At 48.6% G+C, this 21,355-nt stretch overlaps 1 protein-coding gene across 1 annotated transcript in view; it reads left to right on the top strand.

Moving 5' to 3' along the window:
* Window positions 1–503: 503 nt before the first annotated feature.
* LOC119449079 (uncharacterized) overlaps window positions 504–21,355 on the top strand; it is a 41,281-nt gene continuing 20,429 nt past the window's right edge. The window contains exons 1-3 of the mRNA XM_037712269.1: window positions 504–545; window positions 6,069–6,241; window positions 14,972–16,025. Coding sequence (XP_037568197.1) covers window positions 504–545; window positions 6,069–6,241; window positions 14,972–16,025 — 1,269 coding nt within the window. The remainder of the gene's footprint in view (window positions 546–6,068; window positions 6,242–14,971; window positions 16,026–21,355) is intronic.

The raw sequence follows: 21,355 nt of genomic DNA, 5'->3' as shown, positions 1-21,355 counted from the left end.
TCGGCGGTGGCGTACACCGCCACTTCGTGCTCCTTGCCGTTGACGCGAATGTTCTTGAGAGTCAAGATCTTGCGAGCATTGTCTTCTTTTTCGGTGCACACCACAGCTATGTTGGGTGGCGGTGATTCTGGCCGCGGTGAAGATGGTGGTGGAGATGCCGTAGCAACTGGTTTTGCGTAAATCCAGACCACCTCGGGGTCTGACGATGATCTTGCAATGCGTAGACGGTAGCTCCGGCATACGCGAAGCCGCGATCACTCTCTTCTTTAAGGCAGCCGCCCGGCGACTGCTTTTGGCACCAACCCTGGCGCCATCTTGGGAGCCTCTAGAAGCGTTCGGGCGGAGACTTGCCGCGTTCCGCCGCTTGCTTCTTCTTAGCCGATTTCAATTAAACCAATTGCCAGTTGGTTCCCTCCATTGCTTGGATTTCGTCTTCTTCGCCCCTTTCGGCGGAGTTGGAGACGTTCGGCGTCGATAGAAGTGGCGCCGAAACGCTCCCGGGCATGTCAAGCCTAGCCGTGTCGGCGCCGCTCGGAGCGGCGGGTGTACTCGTAGCTAGGTCCAACTAGGCTTCGGTGGCGTAAAGGGGAAAAGGGCCGAAAGATGCCCAAAACTCACTCGGAGACGTAAATCCGCACTTCCTCGTGATCGGGGGATGAGTCGCACACGATGAGACAAAAATCCGGGCGAAATTTGGCACATAAAAGATCGCAGAGATGCAAAACGCCGGAGCGACGCGGAGGCACGTCCGCACAGCTCGGCGACCGGCGTTCCTCTCCGGCGATCGCAGGCGATCGCGGCTGAATCTCGCGCGCGCATGAGAGCGAAGTGGGGAGGAAGCGCATGGTCTTCCAATCGCGCGCAAAGTAAGGAGGGGCCGGGGGGCGGGGGGTTTATTTCGGCCGCGCGCGCCTGACCAGGACACCAGGCTCTTCAAGGCTCCGGGGGGCGGGTAGGAGGGGGGAGGCGATCTACGCCGCGCGCGAGCGCCTGGCCGCTGTATCTTAAAAGCCACCTCAGGCGGGGACAAAGTCGCCTTGCACTGTGTTTTCGCGGCTTAGTTGGTGTTGATGCGAGCGGCAGCAGAAGGTCACTTCGCTTGCTCATGCAACGGCGCTTACTCAATCCAGCGTTTTGACAGCGAGTTTCCAAGGTCATCGAGTGCGATGCCTTCATGCTTGCTTGTGCGCGCGTGCCACCATGCTTGTTAATTTAGTTGGTATGCATTTGTTTGTAAGTTTATACGGCCGATAAAACTACTATCGTTACTTCGTGTAACTGTCCACGAATTTACTATCGCAATCGATGTTTCGGCGAAACATCGATTCACAAAAAATGTGAATTTTTTCAACGCGATAGCGTTAAGGGTCCAGTGTCGCAAAACTTCCGGCATCGGCGTCGGCATTGGCGCCCGCGGCCGAGAAAATTATCCCCAACCACGCAGGCCCTCTAAATATATTTAGGTATGCCACACCATTCTATCATTAATGTTGTTCATACATTGCCTTGCATTCTTGGCAAAGCTATTCGTCAAAATTTTGAGAATGACAATCCACAAGCAAATGTCATGAAAGAAAACACCCACAGTGCATGCCTTTTATGTTAAATCTTCTCAGACTGAAATATTAAAAGTACGAAACAAAAACGGAAACCTGAAAATTATGCAATTTTTTGGCGCGGTTGTGCAATATCTCCGGGATCGCTCCACGCAAGAGGCCGCGTTTCTACCAGAAAGCTCGCCTTCGTGCGTACCGTTCGCCGCGAGTGTTTCCCGGTAACCATTACGGTTGCTTAAGCTGCAGTTGTCGGGAAGCGTGAGAAGGAGTCAGGGATCTTTTAATGCTATCGCGTTCCACTCTTAAAAGCGAAGCGTAAGCGTCCTCCCAATTTTTTGGGGGGATAAATCTCCTTAGTCTTTTTCCCCCTCCAAAATCTACCTCGTACCGCTACCTATCACTTTAAGATATCCGTTCGTATCAAATTCTTTGCATTCCTTTGCATTCCATTAGGTTGTGCTAGTGGTCTCCGATTTTTTTTCTGCGGGATACACCTGTCTCATCTAGTTCCGTGTATTTCCTCCGGTATGTGTTTCTCCTTAGCCAACCGGCTTGAGCCTCAAATAGCAATGCACTGCCTTTTGTGTTATCGTAGAAACTTTCCCTTCTGATTACTTTCTTCTCACTCTTCTAAATCCCCATGGTCATTTTTCTTTCCATTATATGCATCCATATAACTGTCTCTGTTTCACTCTGATGACTCCTGGTTGTCTATTTACAGTTTCAGTTTCCCTGTACTTGGTTGCCGACATTCTTGACCTCTTCCTCCATTCTGTTTCCACGCTTGTCAAGTACAGGTACTTGTGCACTTTAGCCCGCCATTTATTTTCAACCATGTCCCTGAGCCTTTCTTCAAAACTAATTTTGCTCTGTGCTTCTCTGACTTTAAAAGAGGGCCCAACCCATGTCTCCCTGCACTCCCTCATTTGTCGTATTATCGTGGGTTCCCAAAGCCAAGCAGCCTAGCGATCTTTGGTTAACTTCCAACCCCAGCAATATATCCGATTTTAAGCATAGAATGACATTTGCGAACGTAAGCGCTGGCACCATTACTCCTTACCAGATGCCACGCACCACCTGGTACTTACTTTGATTCCACAGTGCTCTGTGTTTCATTGCTGCTGCATTCCGGCTTGCCCTTTATTTTCAGGTTGTCTTGGTGGGTGCTTGAGTAAGTCTTTCCTTCGTTTATGTATACGCCGAGGTACTTATATTGCTTCACTATGATTATGACTGGCTGTTGAATTGACACCACGTAATTTCTGGTCTCTTAATTAAAGATAATAACTCCCGATTTCTCAGTGCTAAACTTGAGGCGTAGATTTGTCGCTGCGTAGCCACAAATATTCGCCAGTGCCTGTAAATCTCTTGCATTGTCCGCTAGTCGAACTCTGTCGTCCACATACATCGGTCCAGGGACCTTCTGTTGCACCATTTGTGCATTACACATGTCAGAATAATGAAACCCGTAATTCATGGTTTTCTGGTCGTCTTTCTATGCCCTTAGCATAAAGCGTGAACAACAAGGGATATAGACTACATCCCTGCTACTAGGGAGCCTCCATGTAAAGCGGTACATGAAGGGTCCCTACATGGCCCCCCCGCATAGTGCCCCCTTGTGGACATCGCGCGCATTGTTTAGGTACACAAAGAGTGGGAAATAGACAGCGGCGGTGCGGTGGAGGACGTGCAAGAATCCGTGAAAAGCAAATTTTGAAGGCGGTCATTATTCCTGCGTTGTTAAGTGGCACAACTATTAAAGCCGTAACATACAACCCTATCATTCTGTTATTGTTCGTAAAAACTGCGAGCCTGAGGCACCAGGCAGGCCCAGTGGCACGCCGTTTCAACAGTTATTTGTAGAGCTTCTCGGACAAAATATCTGTGTGCATTTGATTTCATTGAAAGTGACCATGAGAATTACCGACAACATGCTTCTAGTACAAAATTATATACAGCCGTAATTTTTTTTTTTGGGGGGGGGGCGGGTTAAATGCTTAGAGTAATTTTAGCGCCAGCCGACATAAATGCCGACTGGGTTTCCAGCGGTGCGCGGTTTTACACTGCCTGGTGACAAAACGAAAAGGTAGCAAATGACATTGCTAATCGTACAGTCTCACAGCGAACACAAACAGTGAACCCTTTGTACTTGCTCCAGAAACAGAGCATTGACGCAGAACCATGCTGTGCGTCGCCGCGAGCACGTGGCACATACATTGGGTTTTTTTCTGTGCAGATTCTATTCCAGGAAATGTCTTCTCCGCTAGAGCAAAGTGACGCGTAATGTTCGTTTTAATAAAAGCGGCGTCCACGATAAAATGTTTAACATCCAGCTAGAGTTCCGAAACACGTCAAGTTCAGCTGCCGCGCCCGCGGCTACCGACGGTGCACGGCGAACCGGCTTGGCCCTGCTCGCATCACAGCCGTCGTCGCTGCAAATGTAAGCAGGTTTACGTCTTCGTGTGAAATTATCATGAGGAGAGGGTAAAGCGGCAACAATGGTAACAAAACATTATTGCTAGAGAGCGTCGGCGGATCGTTCTGAAGCGTCGTCAGCTCCAAATTCGAAGTGAACCGGAATAGACCTAGCGACAATATCGGCCGCGAGTGATCAGTGGCAGTAAGGCTGCCGGCGACGCCGGAGCATAGCCTCTACCACTCCTCTGTGACTGAACGGCCACATCATTGTGCGGCAGGGAGATCTCGTAGGCCATGACTGAGATCTCGTAGGATCGTCTGAGTGAGAACTCGCTGTTTGAATTGCCAACAAGGTTGCAGTCGACCGGCGGCCCGCGAACCGTGAATAGCGCGCGGCGAGTGGTCGTGCCCTTCGCGTGGACGCGCTTTTCATTCAGGCGCCGTGGGCACCGCCGGTGGCCCCAAAGAAATAATCGTCACTCTGCTTACGAACGAACCGTCTCTATATTTGCGTCTGGAGTATGCAGAAATGGAACAAGTGACCGGTAACTTAAATTACGACGGCGTTTATATTTTCTTCACTCGTGAATTGTATTCCGCTGAAACACTGAACCGACGTTGTCAGGTATCACTTTTACAACGTAGAATACAATTTACTGTATGCAATCCTTGCCCTTCTCCAGTAATTTTGCGCAACTCTAAGTGTGAGTCGATTCCTTTGAAACCTTACCGCTATACTATCGGTCTTAACGCTTGCAGGTGCTGGTGGCTCCGAGTTTTATGCGCAAGACACATTTAGGGCGTTTGCCACACGCAAATTCGTCCTCGATGATCCTAGCCTCTTCACCATTTTCCATATTCGCAATGAGAAAAATGAAAAAGAAAACGCCAAACTCGCTAAGGTTACAGTTTCGGAAAGCACAAAAACAACTTGCTCCCTGCGGCCACGCGTTTATTTGGGAGGCTAAAAGTTGTGGCGTTTTGACACTCATGGCGCTAAGGGCCGTTTTTCGCGAGTGGCCCCTAGGCATTTCTGGCTTATCAAAACAAACAGGAAAACAGAGAGGGAGAGAGAGAAAAAAACTGGGAATTTGGCTTCGTCTGCACTCCCATAATGCCTGAAATGGAACGTCACGGAAACATGCCTGCAATGTCCCTTCCAACGTCTGCAATACGGCAGCGAAGAGCCTTGAAAAATCGATTCCAGTAGTGGCTCGGTGGTGCATCTGAGAGGTGTAGGCGAACACGAAGTCGCAGTCATTTCTTGACAAACTAGGGAAATAACAAAGCGAAGCGTTACATCGAATGATTCGGGCTAGAAAATGCGATCCTTCTGCAAGATTTGAGCAAGAACAGAGCTGCGGTAAATGCGAAATATGTTCTTGCAATTTTAATGTAAAAGCGCACGTCCCAGTATAAGACCCACGCAAGAGGTGCTCCAAGTAACAAACTTAAAACTGCTGATTTACATGATTTTTCTAGCTTTGAAGTGCCATGAGAGAATATGTGTATATACATGAGAAAAATTAAACAAGCTTATCAGCACTTACTGATCTAAAACAGCAAGAAACTCTTGAAGGTGCTTGCGCCTGTCCCAAATTCCATGCAAATACATGGCGGTGACAGACAATAGCGGAGCCGGCGCGGTTTCATCCAGGTTAATCAGCGGGCTGCCACTAGGGGCGCACGTGACTTTCTGAAAAAGATGCATTCGTTAAGCTATGATGTCTGTGGATCCTGTGACGTTCAACTGCATCTAGAACTGACCCGCGGAACAAGCCACATTAAATCCCTTGTCAGTATGGTGCCCTGATGTTAGTGAGCTCATTAAGGCACCCATTTGATTACGCGGTCTATACGGGACCAGCACAACGTTGATCATACACTGTCTCCGGAGTGTGTGCGTAGTTGACTCGACCTTACATCGGTTATTTTGGATAAAATAAGGACTGAAAATAAAATAAAATGAACGGACTACCATTCATGTAAAGTGTTGTTGAGGAAGAGCCCTGAACTAGTGCGATACAGTTATACTTGCACCTTTGGGTGCCCACGTTGTTCTTGGAACATTGTGCGGCCTTGTCATTATTGCAGGTTCCATCTCCCGAGAGGGCTGCTCGCTCGAAGTTCAACTTGACGTATGAGGTGAAGGTACTCATAGCGGCGCTTTTCATCGCGATCATCCTGGGAGTCGCCTTCTTCCTGCAGCCGAAATCAAAGCGGCAGCTCGAGAGGTTTTGTACTACGACCGGCTGCGAGGAGCATCGGTAAGACAGATGGGCGTATATGTCTGCCGCACTGTAAAATATATCTTGTGCCACATGACCGTAGATTACAAGTGTTGACGCTTCTTCGGAGTTAGACGGAGTCGTTCAATGTGACTCGTGAATATGGTTCCGAAACCTAGGCATGCGAGCAGAAGCGGCTATGTTCAAAGATGTCTGGAACCATAAAGTTAGTACAGTATAACTCTAGAAGAAAAGCTGGGCGAAAAAAGCTGTAACCCCAATGGCGCCACTATGTTAATTGCTCCGACTCATTTTTGTACAACTAAAATATTCAAAATATTATTCGAAAGTAAGCACTTACACGTAGCACATATTCACGGACAACGTCTGAAGTTCATTCCGTATGTTTTTCAGAAAGATGGGATGGCTATTTAGAGAACTCTGATGTGAAATTTACGGTGTCTAAAAGGCTGCGTTTACAGGCGCCTTAACTTGATGGCGCTACCATACTGACGGAGGCTCGGGATCGTGTTGATTGCGCACCTCGTCTGAATCGCATCTCGTCGTCTGCGCCTGCGCGCCTGCATAGGGTAGCAACAATGCAGCACCCCTGCGGTTCCCGGTTCGAATACATAGGCGCGATGGGGAGATTTTCCTCTATGAAAGGTTATATTAACTCTTTGTCTGGAACCACAGGCATAGAGTCACTATAAAGTCGCCGATCTATGCCTCTGGAGGCAAAGATCGGCGACTCTTTATCGCCGACCTTCGCCTCTGGAGGCAAAGATCGGCGAAAACGTCGGCAACCGCAAAGAAGCCACCATGATGCTACCTCTCATTTTGTAACTCTAAAAAAAGCTGGCAGATCCCACACCCTGTGAGAATCGATGTTATGAGAAACAGTGTGCGGGGAGCCTACCAAGTTAATGAAACGACCATGAGAGCGAAAAGACGTAGGCGGCTGTTTCATGAGTCATGACCTACATGACACGCATGTCATGACATCCATGTCATCAGTCCTCAGGAGTCCCTTTAACTAAGATACCTTAGGCGAAAGCAAAGTCATGCTCATGATATGACTTCGACCTTTAGCCTTTTCCTTCGCTTATACCACATACGAACCCATTCCAGTGGTCAAAGTGTTAATCTTTTGTCGCTGAGTCATTGTTATTTTTGATGAGTCATGCTCATGACTTTGACTTCTACCACCATCCTTTAGTGCTTCCTTCAGTTAGGACCAACGTCAGAACCCATTTCAGTGACCTTTGAGTGTTAATCTTTTTTGCTTAGGCATTGGCGTTTTTGCTTAGTCATGCTCATGACTATGACTTCTACCACCATCCTTTAGTTTTTCCTTCATTCAGTGCCCACGGCCGAACCCATTCCAGTGGTTTTTGAGTCTTAATCTTTTTTCGCTGAGTCGTCATTTTTGCTGAGTCATGGTCATGAGTATGACTTCAACCATCATCCTTTAGTGTTTTCTTGGTACCCACGTCAGAACCCATTTCAGTGGCTTTTGTGTGTTAACGTTTTTTCGCTGAAACATTGTCATTTATGCTGAGTTATGCTCATGACTCTGATTTCTGTCACCATCCTTTAGTGTATTCTTACCTTAGTGCTTATGTCCGAACCATTTCCAGTGGTTTTTGAGGGTTAATCTTTTTTTATCAGAGCCATTGTCATTTTTCCTGAGCCACGCTCATGACTATGGCTTCTACCAACCTCCTTTAGTGTTTCCTTCACTTAGCACCCACGTCCGAAACCATTTCAACGGTTTTTGAGTGTTAATCTTTTTTGCTGGGTCATTGTCATGACCTACATCACACCCATGTCATGACATTTATGACATGACCTATCATTCATGTTCGTCATACGCTCGTGTCATACTATGCCAATTTAGGTACCTACCAAGTTAACGACACGATCATGAGAGCATCAGTACGCAGGCGGTTGTTTCATGACCTACATGACACGGATGTCATGACATTCATCTCATGCCATATCACTTATGTTCGTCATATACTCTTGCCATAGTATGACAATTTTGGTACATACCAAGCTAACGAAACGACCATGAGAGCTCGACGACGTAGGCGGCTAGATAGATAGATACTATCAAAGTAGGAAATGTTTGCCAAGAAAGGCTTCGCATTTAATAATCAAAATATCATGCGAGATAATTATTTACAGGTATCACATACGCACGGAGAATGTCTAAAGTTCATTCCGTGTAGTTTTGAGAAAGACCGCTTGGCTATTTATAAAATTTCGATGAAACATTTACGGTGCGTGAGAGTATGTGTTTGAAGGTGCCAAAACTATTGATGGCACCGCCGTACTGGGGGAACAAGTTCAGTTTACTTCAAGCTCGGGATCACGTTGATTGCGCATCTCGTCTGTGTGACACCTCGTCGTCATGCCCGTGCCGAGTAGCAACATGGCGGCGCCCTTGCGGTTACCGATATCAATGCATACGCTTTATGGGGAGCTTTTCCTCTAGGATTGGCTATATTAAAGGGTCCCTGAAACAGTTTGGAGAAATTTTGTAGACGCGTAGGGTACAGCTGCAGCAAAAAAATCACCGCATATCCACGGGGTGAATGATGATGAGTGGGCGAAGCTCCGGAGGGAATCATCGGTAAACCGTGAATCTTCCATGTAATTCGCCCAGTCTCGCCGCACTAAATCGAACGATTGACTTCCACCAATGACACGCGCCATATGTGACGTCATTCCTATTTTATAACAGCGCCATTCATTATAATTGCACCATCTCCCGCTTAAGGGGACGCTAGCACAAACGCGTTAGAAACGTGCAGTACTCTATAGTAAGGGGGAGAGGCCACAGCGTCTTACGCAGCCGTTTACACATGCCGGAACGCGCACCGCGTTTGCCGACGCCATCACATGACTGCTGAGAGAGTATAACCCCCGTATTCATAAACGCTCCTCGACTTGACTTGCCACCGCCTTCAACGCGTTTCGAACGCGCTGCCCAAGGCGGTGGCAAGTCAAGTTCAAGTCGAGGAGCGTTTATGAATACGGGGGTAAGGCGGAGAGGCCACAGCGTCTTACACCAGCTTCTTACACGGGCCGTAACGCGCTAGCACAAACGCGTTAGAAACGCGCAGTCTTTCGTTAATTCTGGGTATTTATTGTCATCGTGGTGCGTGTGTCCATGTGCGCTTCGGTGGTAAGTGGTTCTTGAGGGAAAGGGAAAGGTTGGCGCTATCTTCTGCAGCCCTTGAGGGAGCACGGCTCAGCGCCAACGGGGAGGGGTAAGTGGGAGCGAAAGAAGGGATAGAGTGGAGTCGCCATGGCTGGGCGAAGCAAAACCGGCAGGCATAGGCGGCACGTATCAGGCCGAGATGGAAGGCCTTGGTGTGCTGCAGAGTCTGCAGGGGTGTTGTGCCAGGCCGGTCAGGCCCGGGGTGAAGTGGGAGGCCGTGAGGCCTTCCCGCTTGTAGAAATGTCCTTAGAGGCGTGCGGAGAGCCCTGACGAGTCAAGGAACTCCACGACGCCTCGAAGTGCAGAAAGGTGGTGTCGGCCGGGGAAGAGGAGATCTTCCTCCTTGCCAGAGGGGAGGCCCAGGCGGCGGAACGCCGCACGCATTTTGAGCGAACGCGGGCAAAACGCCGGCGGCGTCGACAACAGTTCTGCGTGTTGATGGTGCTGCTGCATGTCCAAGATTATACAGCTGATAAAGCTGCTATCATTACTCCGTATAGCTCTCTTCAAATTTGCTATCGCAATTGATGCTTCGCCTTTGAGGTGAAACTGCGACAACTTTTTTTCCATAAAAGTAGACGTGGCTACCTACTACTACATACTACAGAGGAGGGACAGACCCACACCCTAAGGAGCTTCGCCCCTACAAATTCGCGCCGCAATTCATGTGAGGCGTCTCATATTGCCGCGTCGGCATTCGTGCACAAGTGCGCCCTGGCGCCGACAAAGACGACGACCGGGCTGCTCTAGATTCCGGAAGGCATCAAGAGAAGAAGACATTCTTGTAGTTGGCGCCTCTCTGCTATCTTCTCCCGAGTACGGCGCGGTGCTTCTATAATAAAGCCCCTGAGCTTTGTGTATCACGACAATATTAGGTGAGCTACGGACTGTTACAAGTTACACGCCTCCATGGAGGAAGGAAAAAATGGCTGCGGCTTGGCTCAGCTAACCCTGAATATGTAAAGCGAAAACTTTGTTTAGCCTGGTCAAGTCTTCCTATTACTTAGGTCAACCTATTATTTAGCTGTAATTAATATACTTAGGAATACACTCATCGTTAAGCCAGGTATAAATTATAAGCCGACAAGTCCAAGCGTTTTGCGAGCTGAACGACTCGCTCTTCCTCAGTCTCCGACGCCAGCTTCGCGCGCTTGGCATTCCGGACTCTGTCCAGTGAAGCAGCTCGCCGGGCGATATCCGCGGGGTGGTCAGACGCCACTTGCCGACAACGGCTCAAAGCCTTCCACTCCCGCGCAACGCTCAGAGAAAACGGCCCGGCCTCACTCTTATCCATGACCAAGCTCACACTGACTAGGCGAGCGTGGCGCTCCTCTTAGCCGGGCGCGCGGCGAGTCGCATGGTTAGGCGATGACCTAGCTGCGGAGAGCGCATGCGCCAAGCTGGCGGCGGCGCAGCTCGGCGGGGCGAGTCACGTGATGCGTTGCCAAGGCTACGGCGCAGCTACGGTCAAATGAAGGACAAATTGCTGGTGATAACGAAATTCCGCTCGACTCGGTTAGTAAAGCTTTTACTTTAAAAGTTAGGAGAGAGCATTACGTCACGTAGCCAGCCTTGGCTAGCGAACGCTCCGTGGAGCCAGTCCCTTTGCTTAGTGGTGGCCCAACACGTGACCTCTTGCGTCGAGATCACGGGGAATAGAGATTTACCGAGACGTTTGGTGCCCAGTACTTTTCAATCGATCCACGCTCGGCCGGCAGCTGCTCGGCTGCTCTGCCTGTATCTCAGGTCACATTTTTCTCTGAATACTCGTTCTTCTTCGGTCGTTCTGACTGCTGCTGGGCGTTCTGTCGGACTGGCGGCGTGAACTAAAGCCCCTCCATAGTACTACCACTGTGATGAAGAGGCTTTAGCGTAAGCGTGAGCTGCCTGCTAGGCCTGCGCGGTGCATCGACCTGGTGGCGCACAGCTTTACCAGTCACAGAGCTAGCATTGCTGTAACGATTATGCTGCTGCCAAAAATTTACACCAGCAGGAAAGTAGAATATACTTGTTTACTGCAATATTACGCCCGTGTTTGTCTGATTTAGCTCTGTGGCACCAGGTGCCTGAACCCTGCAGGCTGCTCACGTCCGTGCCTCAGCCCATCTGAAAAAAAGCCCAGTCCGCCTGCGTTTACCGCAATACCAGACACTCTAAAACTCTCTATTGTGGTAGTAATCCTCCGGCGTGAAGGGACAGCCGCAAACGCGCAGATTCGGGCGCCGATCGGGTACAGATTCCTATGCGCTGCAGCTACTCCACTCGCATGCTGTCTTGCAGAGGGACACGATGTCGCAGCATGACATGTCGCCAATCGGTAGGATTGCAACCCACAGCGCAACAAAGGCGACTCATGGTCCTTCGCTAAAAGAAAGCTCCAGACCAGCACTGACCGTGGAGCTCGCGTAAACAAAGAGCACATTGTAACACAAGCAGACGACACTTTCTGTGTGCCAGAAGTCTTTAAATGTAGTGATAAATTGTCGTTGTGTGTTCTCTTTCTGTTAATTTTATTAGAATGAAATAACCAACATTCCAACTATTACGAACAACATTTCTTCACCAACGCCTTAGAAAAATTATAGATGATGCAACCTGGGCAGCCAGTGGGATAGCCCGCCCAATTGACGTCACGCGAGCCAGCTACGTAGATTGTAACGGGGCGGCTGAAAACTCAGGGGAGCGCCACTGCTGCTATCGGCAGTGATGCACATTGTTTAAATATTTATCATAAATTACACGCTTCACGTGGAGCGCTTGAATGTGTCACCTAATGATGAGAAGGACCTACACTAACGACTGAGTACGATTGTACAAAATCGTCCAAATCGTTTCAGGCTCCCGTTAACTCTCTGACCACGGGGTAGGAATGCGCTTCTTAACGCAGTTTCGCACTGTAGACAAATCATGCTGAAACGTATGGAGGTACGAGGTAATTTGGGGTAATAAAAGGTAAGGTTCCAATCGTGAACGATTACGTAAAGGGACCCTGAAACACTTTTCTAAACTGTTCATGGAACGGTCTCTGTCGGCCATTCACTGTTAAAGGACGACTCTCATGCCGAAAGCATTTTTCGAATTCTTAAGTCGACTTAACCGCGGCGATACCCAGAATTTTCTCTCTTTTTGTCTCCGCTAGCGCTCTGGAAGCTACACAGCGGAGAAGCCAAGAAGGCAAAGCCGCAGCCGAAAGTTGAGTGTCGCGGCGGCGAAAGGGCTCGTCGACGCAACCGGTGGCGGCCGCGGTAGACTACGCTACCCAGCACGCCGCTGACATCTCAGAGGATACGCGGAGCAGATACAGCTGCGCAGTGCAAATATGAAGCGATTTTTCCGTCTTTTTGAAATCGCAGACGTACATATTTTTCATTTATTTCATTAAATATAACCAAATACGTATTACTGATAATACCATCGCGATACCGAAATCGGCCATTAGCGTCGGACGGCCACCTGCTACCGTTGTGACGGCATTGCGGAAGCGATAGGAAGCGATTTTTTTCTGCGTTTGACGGGAAAATGTAAATTCAATGCTGCACGCAGTGGACTAATATTGCGTTCGCATGTTCTATGACAGATCGGGTACGTTTTCTCACTATGTTAACAAAGTGTTTCAGGAATCCCTTAATGGAAACTACCTTGCATTTATGCGAATAATAAGCCAGTTAGGTATATTGAGGCAGGGGATAGGACCAAGTATATGCACGGTAACTTGACCTGGATTATGGCTTACAATAGCTATATGTGCTGTGTCATTGCTCGAGATTCTGAGATTGGATTTTACGCAGGTGCTCTTGAACTAATAAAGCAGGTACCCATATACGAATTGAAATTCGTTGTCGCAGTTTTCTTCGTAGTTATGCATTTACTCCTTTTTTAGGATGAAAAGTTAGAACAAGATATAAACATTGGTAACAGAGGCATGCATGACAACTCTATAACAGGTAGCATTTTTACCCAGTTCAGGCCTTATCGTTCGAGGTACTCGCGGTGTCTTGCTGTGGCGTACGAGGTACAAGCCAGTGGCCGCGACCTTCTTTCACAATATCCCGCTTGTCGAGTACGTCATTCAGAATTTCTTCCTGAAAGGTAGAATAGCAGTCATTTGTTCTTTAATCCAGTGTTGTCCAATTTAATGGAAATTGCTGAAGATCAAGAAAGGAGTAAATGAAGTATTGGTGTGCGGGTGCTCCAACGGAACCTTCCATCAGTGAATTCTTATGTGGGGCTTGAAAGTTTTTTATTTTTATTTATTCTTTTGAATATACTGTTAGTCCCACTTTGGACTGTAGCAGGAGTGGGTTTATATGAAAAATGCAGAAAAAACAATCAATATTACAATAAAATAGCAATCAGGTGTAAAGAGTCAAGAAATGAAAGCATTCATAAGCGGACACATCGAGTGCCGAACATGAGAGACCGAAGAGAGCCGCCAACGTTGATCCTTAAAGCAAGCGTTCATGCACATCGCAAACATTCATTCATACGTACATTCATACAAAGAGTACACATCGAGCAAGTAACGATATAAATCAATAGCAGACTGAAGATGGTCATCAAGACTTGCTTGCTGACAGGACTGATGCAGCCGTGAGCTCAATGAACTTGTTTTAATACGTATCCTGCGAAGTGGTGAATTTATCTAAGGCGTTCCATTCCCGTATAGCTCGGGGGAAGAAAGAGAAGTAACGTATGTTAGCGCAAGAGTATTCATTTATCGTAAATTCATGCTAGTGACGCGTTTCTCTAGAACGGTTCGAACTAACGTAAGTAGCAGGATCCATGTTGAATTCATTACGTATTATTTGATACAAGAACTTGACTCTATGAAGTGTTACGTGACGTGATGTGTCTAGGCTTGCGCTTGAAAGCAGCTCGGTGGGGGAGTCAGCGCACGGGTATCTGTTGTTGATAAAGCGAACCGCTTTTCGTTGCACTGATTCCAGCATGTGTATATCTTTTTTATATATACGGAAACCAGTCGATGTTTGCGTATTCTAAGATTGGACGGATAAGCGCCTTTGTATCTGAAGTGTCTGAAGTTGCAAAACACACGGCGCACTTAAAAAACATAAACTCCTCGTTGCTTTTTGGTTGTGTTTCGCACTTGAGTTATTGAGCTGAGATCATCAGAAATTATGACACCAAGGTATTTCTTTTCGGTTACTGTTGTAAGAATGTCATTGCCAAAGCCATAGGAGAAGTTAAGTTTGATTTCTTATTTGTGACTGACATCGCTACTGTTTTCTCTGGATTGATCATCTCTTGTTCACCTTGAAGGTTCTCTGTTATTCCCAATAAGATGCCAAGGCGTATGTGTTTAAGAAGATAGACAAGGACACAGGCAAAGCAGAACACGACACTGTATCATGTTCCCCTGCCTAGTAGTGTGGCCCTAGCTATCGGTACAGAGAAAGTGCGATGAAGCAGCAAATACCCTTGTGGTTAGGGTTACTGCTCCTTATCTTTACCCTTGATGCAGCTGTGCTTGCCGCAGGTAGTGATAAAAATGATTCGTACGATTTTCTTCTCTCTGGCAGGCGCCGCCTAGAAAATCAGCTGGACCAAAGCGTGGACCCTTGTGACGATTTCTACGCTTACGTCTGCGGACGCTGGGAGCCTCGCAAAGAGTTTCACCTGTCACGCTCCGAGCTGTCCGACATGTTCCTGTCGTGGCTATACAAGCTTCCAGCGACGCTGGAAAAAGGTGTAGTCCAATTCCCCGTGGGCAAGAAAGTCGCAGCCATGTTCGAAAGGTGCAGGACGCAGAAGGGGTCACAGGTCGGCATCATAAAAGGATTCATGCGGTCACGAGGAATCGTCTGGCCGGAGAGCCCAGAAGAACCAGTTCCTCCGGCGAAGGCTCTTTTCGATCTCTCTTTCAACTGGAACGTACACCTGTGGTTCACCTTGAAGGTTCTCCCTGCTATTCCCACTAAGATGCCAAGGCGTATCTTCCTTGCGCCCAACCAACTTATGCTGCTTTGGAAGGCTATGATTAACCAGATACCGAAGCAATCCTTCCAAAGGGTATACACCGACCTCTTCAAGATTTTTGCCGACGACAAGAGCAGGAAGCCCGAAACCAACGATGCGTTCCAGACGCACGATATTCTTGAATACGTCTATGACACCCTTGTGCCGTCATGCCCTTGTAAATCACACACTCCAGGGTTGTTCTCCTTGAGTGACATTGACAAGAGCTCACCTATTCCCATTGGCGAGCACATTATGAATATATCCAATGAGGTGCTGGGAATTTATCCGCCGTTCACAATGGACGACTTGGTGCTCGTGAGCGACATGTCCCACTTTGATAATATCCTGCGCATATTCGGCCGAGTCAACGACACCACGCTGTTGCGTCACCTGGCGTTCCTGTTCGCACAGGTATATGCGGTGGTGGCTTACCCCACGGGCGTTCTCGTCGTCGTCCACGGTAGCGAGCACCGCGCCGAAGAAGAACGGCCCCGCTTCTGCGCCGGCCAGATCGAGCCAAGCTACAAGCTCCTCGTCGCCGCAATGACTTCGGTAGCCCACTTCTCCGAGCAGGAACGGCGCCGAATCGACGAGCAGCTGGAGGGCATCGTGCAGGTGGGTGAGATGGTGCCCGTATTGATATGCCAGAGATTGTGGCGCACACTTTGTCCTATCAGAATGAGTGGTGGCGATAGCAAGCTAGATGCCAGAGGCACTGGCGCAGGATAAAAAAATTACACCATCTTCCCGTAGGGAAACCCTGAGTAGTATGCGAAGCAGCCATGGGGTCGACTCAAGTTCGCATTAGTTTTCAGATCGGCCTGTCGCCACTGCCGTTTCGTGGCAGCGGCTCGAGCCCTCTTCTCCGCGGCGCTGTCCACGGCGCTGACACTGGCGTTGACGCTGACGCTGTCCGTGGCACTCATCGCGGCGCCCGGGAGGAGAATGAGAGGAGCGGAGCGCGCACGCGCGTCATTATACCGCGAGCTACAGTGGCGCTCCCAGCGGAGTATGCAGCGCCTACCGTCGCGCCTCTAACCTAAGCTGCTTCGCATTATCGCGCGCGGAGCCGCAGGTGTTGCCATTCGTTGCGCAATCCAGAAAGGAGAGGAGCGTTGGAGAGGAGGAATGCCGAGAGGAGAGGAGATGAGACAAGAAGAGGAGGGGAGGAGGATGCGCTGCGTCGGAGAGGTGGAATGCCGAGAGTAGAGATGAGACAAGGAGAGGAGGAGCATGCGCATTGCGGGTGTGGACGCCGCACGGCGGATGGATGGAGGGAGAGAGTGACATAGCCCCGACCATAAGATGCTTCGCATCTAAAACGGGCAGACACCTTCCAGACAGATACGTAGTGTGTCCATTGTGGCCATGGCCTCCGACAGGGCGCATGCTCGCATGTTTGCCTCCGACCGTCCCATTCGGCGCGCCGCCCAGATAAAAAGTGTGATACGGTGCGCACCACCACCGTGACCGAGATGGCACTGTTAGCCAAGGGCTGATGCTGCCATGGCTGCAGATGTAAGACCACGTGATATCTGAACACGCGCATTACCTGTTTTAACGTTGTGGGGAATATTTCCCCTGAATATATACCAGGCAAGCTTTTAATCTACTAATCCTTTAGTACCCTTATTCTGTCCTGTACATTTTGATATCCTTATCCACTGATGTTGTAGTATCTGTAGTCTGTACTTAATGCTAGTTTATTATTGTATTTTTCTAAACAGACCATGTGTGGCTTCACACACCAGTCAACGTATGCGTACTGGCAGGCTATTGTAGATGGCAAACTTTGCTTGCGACCTGTCTTTCTTTGTTTTATTGCGCTTCGCGTTGCGGTGATTCAGTAACTGATATGGCTATTTTCGCGTTTGTGCGCCAACTCCGCAGTGCAATAATTGTTGTGTACTAATTACTAGTTATCTTCGCGAGCGGAATTTTTCTGTTTATTTTTCTTATCAATTGTAGTTTCTTGTATTGACTGAATTTATGTTGCATGCTATTGCTTTGAGCGAATGATTTTAGTACATTCATGATTCTTTTTTCTTAAATAACGCTTGTGTTACGTTCTTCTTCTTTCTGGTGTTTTACGTGCCAAAACCAGTTCTGATTATGAGGCACGCCGTAGTGGAGGATTCCGGATTAATTTTGACCACCTGGGGTTCTTTAACCTGCAGTACAACGCAAGCACACGGGCGTTTTTGCATTTCTCCTTTATCGAAATGCGGCCGCCGCGGCCGGAATTCGAACCCGCGATCTCGTGCTCATCAGCGCAACGCCTTAGCTGACTAAACCACCCCGGCGAGTCATTTTACGTTCATGTAAGCAGAATTTCTTTATCGAATGCCTTTCTGAATGTCATGTAAGGTATTCATAAACAAGCGTATTAAAATATGAATAAATAGATTGAACGTCCTGTTAACAGGCACGCGGAAATGTGACCATAACCAGCTTTCAGGGACACTGAGTAATCAGCTCTGATAGTGGCCACCGCTGGAAGCTCCCCCGTTTTCAATGAGAGGCGCTCATTTTTACGCGCAAGCGTATGTGGCCCGTCGGTAAAATCAGCGATGGGTATCGTGAATCCGCGAAGGAAGCAGAGGAGGAAGGCGTCTGGAGGTGGAGAAGGGAATCGCGCGCCGGGGAAAATCGAAGGAGCGCTCTGCGATGATGATGATGAATGAATGGCCTCCCCTTTGAAACGGGGCGGTGACAAATAGTCACCTAGCCTGCTTGATTTATTCAGATATGCTATACATAATTTTTATCCAGCATTTATGCATACATCTCCTTAATATTTCATTTTTTCTTCAAAATCTACCTTGTACCGCCACCTACGACTGTAAGAGATCGGACCATATCAATTTCTCCCCTGATTTTCCCCCCACCAATACTCTAAACGCCTCTTGCTTATCTCGACTGCAGACTGGTTGATCCTTCCGTCCGCTTTAAATCCAAGGGCTTCTGGAAGGTGTACGTTACTTACGGTTCTCACTGGGTGAATCCCTTCGCATTCCATTAGGATGCACTCAGTGGTCTTCGGATTTTCGCTGCGGCATACACATGCCTCATCTATTTCCGAATATTTCTTCCGATATGTTTTCGTCCTTAGGCAACGGGCACATCCTCGAAAAGCAGGGCACTGCCATTTCTGTTATCGTACAGATTTTCCAGTATAACTACTTTCTTCTGAATCTCGTAAATCGCCATGGACCTTTTTCTTTCCATTCTTTGCATCCAGTTAACTGTCTCTTCCTCTCACTTTCTTTCTGATGACTCCTGGTTGTCTATTTGAAGTTTCGTTTATCGTGTACTTGGTTGCGAACTTCCTCGATCTCTTCCTCCATTTGGTGTCCACGCTTTTCATGTACAGATACTTGTGCAATTTAGCCGCCCATTTATTTTCATTCATGTCCCTGAACCTTTCTTGAAAACTAATTTTGCTCTGTGCTTCTCTGACTTCAAAAGAGGCCCAACCTATGTCACCCTGCACTGCCTCATTTGTGGTATTACCGTGGGCTCCCAAAGCCAACCGGCCTACTGATCTTTGGTTAACTTCCGAACCCGACAAGATATCCGATTTTAAGCATAGAATGGCATTTGCGAATGTTAGTGCTGGCATCATTACTCCTTTCCAGGTTCCACGCACCACCTCATACTTATTGTCGCCCCACAGTGCTCTGTGTTTCATTATTGCTGCATTCCGCTTCCCCTTTATTTTCAGGTTATCTTGGTGGTTGCTTGAGTAAGTCTGTCCGTCTGTCCTTCGTGTACGTATATGCCGAGGTATTTATATTGCTAGGCTATGGGTATGACTTGCTGTTGAATTGACATCACGTAATTTCTTGTCTCTTCGTTAAAGATCCTAAGGATCAATTTCTCTATGCTAAACTTGGTCTAGATTTGTCGCTGCGTTGACACAGATATTCGCAAGCGCCTGTAAATCTGTTGCATTGTCCGCTAGAACTATATCGTCCGCATGCATCAAGCCAGGGACCTTTTGTTGCACCATTTGTCCATTACGCATGTAGGATAAGTCCTACCCTAAAGCGCGCGGCAGAGCAACGCCAGTCTAGGTGGCGTTGAGGGAAGCGGGGAGCACAAGAAATCGCAGCCATTCCACTCTGTGAATGCGGGCTACCAGCGGAGCTGTAAAAGAACTTACTGTGCGAGTGACTGCGAAAAGGAACGTTTATTGACAACGCAGAACTCCGAGAACACACACTATCGCCACTAAAAGCGGCTCGACCTGTAGAGGTGTCCAAATTGAAACGCGCGAAGCATCTCAAGACGCTGCCTTGCCCGCAACAAATTCATAAGGGCGTTCAATGCCACTTGTCCATGCATGCGTCCGTGGCGTAATGGTTTCAATGTCGGGCTTCTGCGTCCTGTGTTCAAATCCTGGATGCCGATGATTTTAATAACGTTTTAAAAGAGGGGTGTTAATCTTCAACCAGGCCTGGACGTTGTGTTGCAGAAGGCTATTCAAAAGGCAGTCTGGTTACTCGTGAGCGCGAGCTAGACCGTCAACAAGAACCACCGCCTCATCGTCGTATTCTTTTCCCAGACATCGAAGCGCGGTCATTCGCCTTCAGTACAATTACCTACCGCGGATTAAGGAATTATCCTGGCGACCTAGGGGCAAGAAAACAGAGGGGGATCGTAGCACTGCTTGAGTCGGGAAACGTGGACAATTTCTTGGCCGCGACGACGATTTTCAGAAGACGGTTCTAACGGCTCGATGAGGTTTCGTTAAGTACACGATATGGACCCTGGTACTTGGAGACCAGCTTCGTTAAAAGGTCAGGTGTAGCGGACGGGACACGCAGCCAGACTAGCGAGCCAGGGGCATTGCACGTAGTTGTAGTGGATGCATCGTGGTGTTGCTTCTGGCGCCACTGGTCTTGTGATGTGAATGAACGTGCAAGTTGCCAGGCATTCTTCAGCGTATGTAGCTGCTTGAGATAGAGCCGTGGTGTCTGAGGCGTCGGGTCGGTATAAAATAATAGTGTCCATGGTGCCAGAAGGTTCGCGTCCGTGAAAGACAAAGCAAGGGGAGAATCTAGTTGTGCTTTGAATGGCGGTGATGTGGGAACGTAACGAAAGGTAGGGCTCGGTCCCAATTGGAGTGGTCTGACGAGACGTACATAGCGAGCATGTCGCCCAGGGTTCGGTTAAAACGTTCTGCCATCCCGTTTGTCTGTGGATGATAGGCACTGGTGGTGCTGTGGACGCGGCATTCACGAAGCAATGCAGCGATGACGTCGGAGAGGAACACACGACCACGGTCACTCAGCAACTCGCGAGGAGCTCCATGAGGAAGGACGAGATTGTGAAGAATGAAAGTGGCAACGTCTTTTGCTGTGGACGACGGGAGAGGTGAAGTTTCGGCATACCGTGTGAGATATCGACGGCAACGATTATCCAACGGTTACCGCCTGGTGTGCTGGGAAGGGGACCGTAGATGTCAATGCCAACGCGGTCAAATAGTCGGGCGGGCATGGCAGAGGTAATAAGGTGCGGGTGGCGTGTTGAGGAGGAGTCTTGCGTCGCTGGTACGTGAACATGACCGGACATACTGTCTAACAAAACGGTACATGCCACGCCAGTAGTACCGAAGCTTAATACGTGAATACAGTCTTCAGGGAACCTGCGTGGCCACATTGGGGGTCGTCGTGGAAAGTGGAGCAGATCTCGGCACGCAGGTGGCGGGGAATGACGAGGAGCCACTTACGGCTGCCGGGGGTGTAATTCCGGCGGTAAAACATTTATTTATTTATTGGACAGTAATTAGTTGAAAATGACGAATTTACAAAGTCGAAGACCCGTTTAAAGACAGAAGGCCGAAATGTAGGCAAATCCATGTACTTCCCACAACTCCTATGCTGGTTGAACCGCCCTGATTGCAGCTCCCGCAGACACTAGCGCCATATTTCCCTCTAGTA

Source organism: Dermacentor silvarum, chromosome 4 (genome assembly GCF_013339745.2).
Source record: "Dermacentor silvarum isolate Dsil-2018 chromosome 4, BIME_Dsil_1.4, whole genome shotgun sequence".
NCBI classification, from domain to species: Eukaryota; Metazoa; Arthropoda; class Arachnida; order Ixodida; family Ixodidae; genus Dermacentor; species Dermacentor silvarum.
The sequence above is the reverse complement of the archived record's forward strand: the minus strand, read 5'-3'. Positions and strand labels throughout refer to the sequence as shown.